This window comes from Mizuhopecten yessoensis, unplaced genomic scaffold (assembly GCF_002113885.1).
Source record: "Mizuhopecten yessoensis strain PY_sf001 unplaced genomic scaffold, ASM211388v2 scaffold1313, whole genome shotgun sequence".
Classification (NCBI taxonomy): domain Eukaryota; kingdom Metazoa; phylum Mollusca; class Bivalvia; order Pectinida; family Pectinidae; genus Mizuhopecten; species Mizuhopecten yessoensis.
In genome coordinates, this window is record NW_018403984.1 from 97,333 (window position 1) to 105,190 (window position 7,858).

The 7,858-nt window shown below is 38.5% G+C and overlaps 1 protein-coding gene across 5 annotated transcripts in view; it reads right to left on the minus strand.

Moving 5' to 3' along the window:
- The window catches only part of LOC110459248 (putative sodium-coupled neutral amino acid transporter 11), a 113,316-nt gene that overhangs the window by 49,966 nt on the left and 55,492 nt on the right, over positions 1-7,858 (minus strand). The window contains exon 1 of one of the 5 annotated variants that reach the window (XM_021511417.1): positions 5,689-6,748. The exons of 3 other annotated variants lie outside the window; for them this stretch is intronic. In XM_021511417.1, coding sequence (XP_021367092.1) covers positions 5,689-5,772 — 84 coding nt within the window. In that variant the 5' untranslated portion in view covers positions 5,773-6,748. Of the gene's footprint in view, positions 1-5,688; positions 6,749-7,858 lie in introns of those variants that run through there. One more of the 5 variants, XM_021511426.1, reaches the window with a different exon arrangement.

Here is a 7,858-nt window from a genome sequence, read left to right on the forward strand (position 1 = left end):
ATACATTCTATGTATACTCCAAGTGTTAAAATTAAATATACTCCGAGTGTTACAATGTACATATACTCCAAGTGTTACAACATGCATACACTCCAAGTGTTACAATGTACATATACTCCAAGTGTAACAATGTACATATACTCCAAGTGTTACAATGTACATATACTCCAAGTGTTACAATGTACATATACTCCAAGTGTAACAATGTACATATACTCCAAATGTTACAATGTACATATACTCCAAGTGTTACAATGTACGTATACTCCAAGTGTTACAATGTATGTATACTCCAAATGTTACAATGTACATATACTCCAAGTGTTACATTGTATGTATACTCCAACTATTACACTGTATAAATGTTCCAAATGTCACATTGTATAAATATTCTAAGTGTTACACTATATATATACGGAGTGTTACATTGTACACTATATATAGTCCAAGTGTTGCACTGTATATATTCCGAGTGTTACACTATATATAGTCCATATGTTAAGCCCCTGTCACACCTAGCCGCGTTGCCACTGCGATTGCACGGCGTTGTTAAATTTCCCAGAGCGCCGTGAGATCGCAGGAAAATTTGATATTTTTCATGGAGATGGCAATGTCACGGCGTTATCACGGCGACCTTGGCGTTTCAACGGAGCTCCATGGCGTTCTACCGCGTTCCTTCGGAGATCTAGTTGACGATTGTCTGCGCTGCCATGGCGCTCACATGGCGCTTCAACTGCGTGCATCGAGTTGTCACGGCGCGTATAAGCGCCGTACAGACGCAGTTTCATCTCAGAGAAGCCGTGCAAGTGCCACCGATAACCAATGCGTTCGCACTGCGACCTCTGTGCGCGCCCGCGGCGATCCTGTGGCGATGTAGGAGACCTAACTGCGCTGCTACGGCGACCTCGCGGCGATCCCATTGCGCTCTTATCATAACGCAGAGCGACGGCATATTTTTGGGCCTGCTCAAAGTGCACGTCATCGCTCGGCGTTCAATGCGATCCCACCGCGTTCACTGGCGATGCCACTGCGTTGCCGCGACGATGCTTGCGATTCCACTGCGCGCAGATCGGCGTTCTGGATTTTTCTTGAACGCCGTGAGAACGCGGCCCTAGTGTGAGAGGGTTTATACACTGTATATATTCCGAGTGTTACACTTTACATAATCCAAGTGTTACAATGTATATATTCCGAGTGTTACACTATATATAGTCCAAATGTTACACTGTATATATTCCTGGTGTTACACTTTATAGTGTCCAAGTGTTACACTGTACATAGACCAAGCGTTACACTGTATATATATTCCAAAAGTTACACTTTATTTGCAATCTAAGTGTTACAGTGTAATATTTACATTTGGTGTGGCAAAGCCCTTCTATATTACTACTAAAGTACTGCCAATAGCAGCTTCATCTTATGAGACTATAACTGAAGTTGGTCTTTGCACCTCCAAGCGACTTAACAGTGTCACTACCGAACTTATCGGTATCTTTTGCTTTGATCCCGAACACCAGCTGCCTGTCTCAAGTGTCTGTGTGGTCAACAAACAATTTACACCTGGATTTTTCACCAATTCAACCTTCTCCGGTTGCACGATCAACATCAACAACATGCTTGACTGCAAATATAATTCTGACCTGATTACTGCGGGCTTCCGTTGAGTGCGTGCGCCGGATATAGGTCGCAATAAAATCGGAAAATGTTTTACGACACTTGATTAGTTACTTACAAAATGTAATTTGTTACTATTATCGAGAATATGATATATATATAAATCAAAAACAAATTAACGAAAGATGCGGAGTCTTTTCAATTTTGTACGGGAAATAGCGCATGACGTCAGCTGTTATTTTTGTGCCGTTCTAGATATTGACCTAACCTGACGGTAATAAGCGGGAAATTTGGAAAAGACATATTTTTTTTTGCGAATTCTCATTATGGAAATATAAATATAAGCAATAAACTGCATAGATGTGGCAGACCACCTGGTATAACTGCCACATGTGTCACATGTGGCAGTTATACCAGTTGGTCTGCCACATATGCAGTTTATTGCTTAATTATAAACTCTAAATACAACACGGTATGTATACTCCAAGTGTTACAATAAACGTGTTGGACTAAACAGTTATACTCCAAAATGTTGAGCTGCACTGAATATATTTCTCTATACCGGTGACGTTTTGCATCTTTTGCAATGTAATAGGGTTAACAATAATTTAAACTATAACACCAGGCTATATTTTTCTTTATCATTTTTGAATACATTCTCTTGTACTTAACCCTTAGACTGCCCCCGGGCCGATTCGGGCCGATCTGATTTTTACGTTGACTGCCGCAGGTCCGATCTGAGCCGATCGGCTTTTAACGAATTTTGACGTCACGCTCGGCATTGTCCATGACGTCATCAATTCATGTGACATGAGAAGATCTGGAAACTATTTGTTCTGTGAGGCGTTTTATGTTCAAATTTCAATCGTTATAAAAAAAAAATCAGCACCGCAGACACACATATCCTATACCAATGGAAAGCTGATAACCTGATCTTGAAGCTCATATTTAAAAAATATAACCTGCTTTCCGTTTCCTGCATTTCACGCAGTTGAATATTCTAATTTGATCTCCACTCTAATTTCTGTTTCGGTGTTAAGTGATAGAGTATGGGTACTTTATACTTATTTATCTATTTCTCTTGGTATTTCTGTGAAAATTTGGAGCAACGGTGTCATATATAAGAAACTATCTTTCAATTCCTCGGAAATATGACGTTGGATATAAGTCACAATTCAGGAAAAAAAAACTTTTAAATTTGTAAATATCACAAGGTCGGATGTCCATTGAGATGCAAGGCTGAGTGAGGTTGGAATTTACCTGTACACCATTCACTACAGGTTCCCACTCAGGTAATATGGCTCGACTTGTATCAAAAGTCTTGTTAGCTTGATGAATTATTGTAAAATATCCCATCAAAATACATGTCATCATTCTCGAGATCTGAAGCATTTTCTTGCACTTTTCTCGACAAATAGATCTAGTTGAAACTCATGCAATGTTAAATATTTAGAACTGAAGATTTTTGCACTGTTGTTCTTTCGACAAAAATACTCGGAAAGAATTCACTATAAATCGTCTCCAAAATCAACATTTTCAATTTTTGTCCCGAAATATTCAGTTCATTGGTTATTGACTGTTGAATTGTTCAAAAATATACCCTTTAATTGTAAATGTTATGCTTCCGCGTGCTTGTCCAAGTACTTCATTTGAAATGAGTGGTGGTAGCCATTTTGTTATTGGGAAGTACCTTAACTTGTGTCTAATCCCTTATACACATTATCTGTAATCAATTTTTTAAACTAACTAAACTTCTGTCTTATATACTGTAGCTCTCGGTGAAACAATAGCAAACAAAGGCGTTTTACAGTGTTGTAAGCCTATTTTCCGTAGTAGATTTTCATACACACAGTAACTCCCACCTTAGTTTCTTTTTCTATTTTATCTGTATCGCGACTGAGCCAGTGTATACTGTTGTTCAGATAAGTTGGTTAGATCAATAGTATAAGGGTCTGAGGTCCGAGGTTCGAAACACGTTAAGTTAACATTATTCCAAATTTAAAGGAGCTGTGGTTCTCTTAGTCGCTAGTTTAGTTACTAATTAACGACCTAGTTTAACGAAGATATACGTGTCTCGGCGAGCAAGAATCAGTGAGAATAGGTTACTGTATTATGAACTTGAAGAGGTCAATACAAATACTGTAGACTCTTCGGTACTTTTGTCTTAGTTATGCTAACTGAATCAAACCATTGATAACTTACAAGAAGAATGTCTCACCTGTTGGTTGTCTCACAAATTCCTCATAAGATGTAAGTAAATATTATTGAAAAAAATGGTTCAGCATCACGTTGGGACATTTGTACTCTACACAGTACCACTAGCCGAGTTTCAGTTTCTCTCTGACTTTGGTGGATATTGTTGTCTAAGGTTTTGCAGGCTATGATTTGCTATGAATGGCGTTACACATTTTTATTTTCAGTATCTATAACGTAAACAAAAGTTACCGCTCCAACCACCACCCAATCATAACAAATTAATTAGGCTTTATATTAGAATTATTAGCGATACCGACAGTATCTGACTGTGATTAAAAGACGAATACATTTACGAATAGAGAAATGACTCACCGGTTCTATGTGCACGTTTAACTGAACAATATGGCAACTCTTTTGAAAATATGTCTTCGAAATCAAAGACTTCCGCCCTCGATTTTGTACTGAGCGTGTAACCCTTGGATTTCGAAATTGAAGGAAATAGAGAGCATCACATATGATTGTGTACAACAGATCGTACACACATCATAATTCGTTGTCATACACTAAAGGTAAAACATTCCACATCTGCGAGTTTCTACAATATACCTTAATTTTGGCCGGTATAGCAACATGCGCATTAAGTGCTGAATTACATGTAATAGATAATTATTTAAGCTTTACATAGAGGTATAACATGTGGTTCTAGGTGATCGTGATAGCTTTATATGATCTTCTGAATATGAAATAGTACAATGTATGTGGAATAGATACGTATAACAATTTCAATACAGTTTTGTGAAAGTACAAATGAGAAGTACAAATACAAGAGTACAACACATATGTGACTTGATAACAAAAAGGGAGTCTTACACGTTTTCAAAAATTGAGATAAAAATCGGCCAAAGACATCAATGTTTAAGAACTCATACGAACGTATAAGAAAACGAAAAATCTTCCAAAAATTACTGAATAAGGAAATGCGCGCAACACGTAAACAGTACGCAGCGTACTACCGGTCTGTACATTGAAGCATTAAACTGCTTTCAGTTGGCATTTATAAGCAATTCGAATGCCAACTGGAAAAATGAGCATTCAATGAGCTAGCGCTTCATATGTTATTTGCCTTCGCCCAGTTGCTTTGATATTGCCTATATTAGCTTTATATATGCTAACAGAAAGCAGCTTGTTATATATAATATATATTAACCATTTTTTGACAGTTATACTTATTATCATTCAGCATTTCGTACAAAAATGCATTTTTCGTATACGCTTGTTTAATAAATAGAACAGCCATCTGTCCAGAGACGGTTTGTGATAGCCAACGTAACAATTATGACGTCATAATGAAGATGACGTCAACAATCAATGTCACCAGAATGTGTGAAGGTAACATAGCGGTAATGCCGTGGTTAATATTGAACAGGTAGTCAATAAGCAACAAATCTTAAAATAAGACCGGAAATATATCCCAATCAATGTCGTGTTTATGGTCAGATGGTACTTCACTTTAATGATTTGTCTAATTGAATTCCTTGTTAATATCGATGGTTTGATAAACTGACGAAAACTAAGTAAAGATGCTAGTTTAATAATCCTGGATAAAGCCTCGGCCTGACCAGGACCCGTGCCCGAGACCTCCGAACCCTAGACGGTAGCCGGATCTAACCATCTAACCAACGACCTTACTGACCATTTCCAGTCAATCAAATATATTTCTCTCATATATTATTCTAGTAAGAGTTTGGTCGGGTGTGGCTTCAGAAAACTCAACTTTAATAGCAATAGTATTTTCATACATTTAACAAACTTCCTATTTATCAGTTGAACAGTGCTATTCCCGAAATGTTTGACACCCCGCCCCCGGACGTAGCTCACCTGATAATCGTTTTGCTGCGTCTTTCCCGGAGGATCGTCCTCAACCAGGACCTCAATCTTCGACATTTTCAACATGGCTGTCATTTTCTTTCCTCTATGTTGGTCGTAACCCCAAAGAATACAGCAAGTTGTTCATAGACACAGGAGTGATGATACACAGAGATCATCTCATGACTTGGAGTGCTCTTACTGTATCCAAGTCAAACCAGTTTCCCGGCCTAAATTGATTTTTCAGTTTTCAAAATCAAATAAAGCCCAAAAGAATATGTGAATAACGCCTCGCACTTCCTATCTCAGAAACAAGAGAAATTACATCCAAACTACAAACTGTTAAATCATGCGCCTGGGACCCTCACAGCGAAATAAGTCTGACAGTTGATTCTTCAGTCAGAGCGTCAGGCAGCAACGGAACGATATCCCGGGATAGCCATTCCAAATGTCTGCAAGCAGAATTCCTGTTTCACCGTCTCAGATTCTCTAAGCTACTAGAGCGTCGAAGTGGACAGGACAGCTGACTAGGTGAATATGTATACACATATATATAAGTCCATTGACCACTGTTCGAGTTCGGTAGCCTGACTTGTCTGGATAAATTGTAGATATGTTTTGTATATGTGGTCGCACTATACAGACACGCTGCACGCAATGAGCGCTTTACCTGAGTTCGTCGTCTGGCGCAGTGGTACCTAGTAATACCAACATGCGCTCAATTCAGTAGATATTGAACTGAATTATTCATGACGAAAGAGTGTTCAAAACACATAAGTTCAACACATGTATAAAAACAGTGGGGACTATGTACCGCCTTTGTGTACTAATGAACAGTACATTGCATATGCCGTACATGTACTAACACCACAATCTAATTAGCGCACTTCACTGTACACTGAGGTGTGTTGATCACATTTCCGTATACATCCACTATCGACTTCCAATGCTCACTCATGGACACGGACATGGAATGAAACTGGGAACACTCCAATGGGAATACTTCCAGATCGCGTTAGCGAGGAGACAAGCATGGTTGATTATAACACAATATCGCTCATCAGGGGAACACTAGCCGGGCGGTACAACTACACACTAGTTTAGCTAAAATCGTAACATAGAACACATACGGATAGCACACGTATACGTGTATACATGTTTATAAAAGCATGGTTGATAATATCTGACTTTTAGTCTGAAAACAAAGTGAGCAAGAGGCTCGCACAAATCTACCCGACCAATTCTCCCTTACCCATCCCGCTTTGTCTTTGACTCTTTAACAACCGATGACCACCAAATTATAATCAGGATTGACGGCGTATACGGTAGTATGAACGCAGTTGGCTACGAGCATAAACTAAATGTATTCATGAATTCATGACATACAGTGTTTCTTGTACAAAGCGTTTTACTACGAACGCACGCACGCACACTGACACCGCTACTATATACAGGTACCCCACTCATTAGGTGAGCTGAATAGTTACAAAACTAGTACTAACATTTCAACGATATTAAGATCCTTTATGATAAATAACTTTAGAGTATATTACGAAAAAAGTATATAATATCCTTAAGTCTTAAATTCCGCCACTCTTGATTTATTTTTACATATACATGTATGATCTCCATTATGACATCAAAATGTAATATAGAAGTCTGTGACGTGACGAAAATTTAATCACGTGACAAACAATATGATGCACTTCAAGGAATAAACAGCCTAACCGAATAGCATGTGCGAAATGATGGAATTTTCACGTATTCGATTCCAGGTTTTTCGGGTAATTGCATTCCGGACTGACGAGGTTCCGTTGTCCACAGGAATATCGCTGTAGATATATACCCTGTATGTGTAGGTGTGTGTCGGTAATAAAATACATGGCCTGCGATATATGTAGGTATGTGTCGGTAATATAATACATGGCCTGCGATATATGTAGGTATGTGTCGTTAATATAATACATGGGCTGCGATATATGTAGGTATGTGTCGGTAATATAATACACGGCCTGCGATATATGTAGGTATGTGTCGGTAATATACAGTTATACATGGCCTGCGATATATGTAGGTATGTGTCGGTAATATAATGTATGGCCTGCGATATATGTAGGTATGTGTCGGTAATATACAGTTATACATGGCCTGCGATATATGTAGGTATGTGTCGGTAATATAC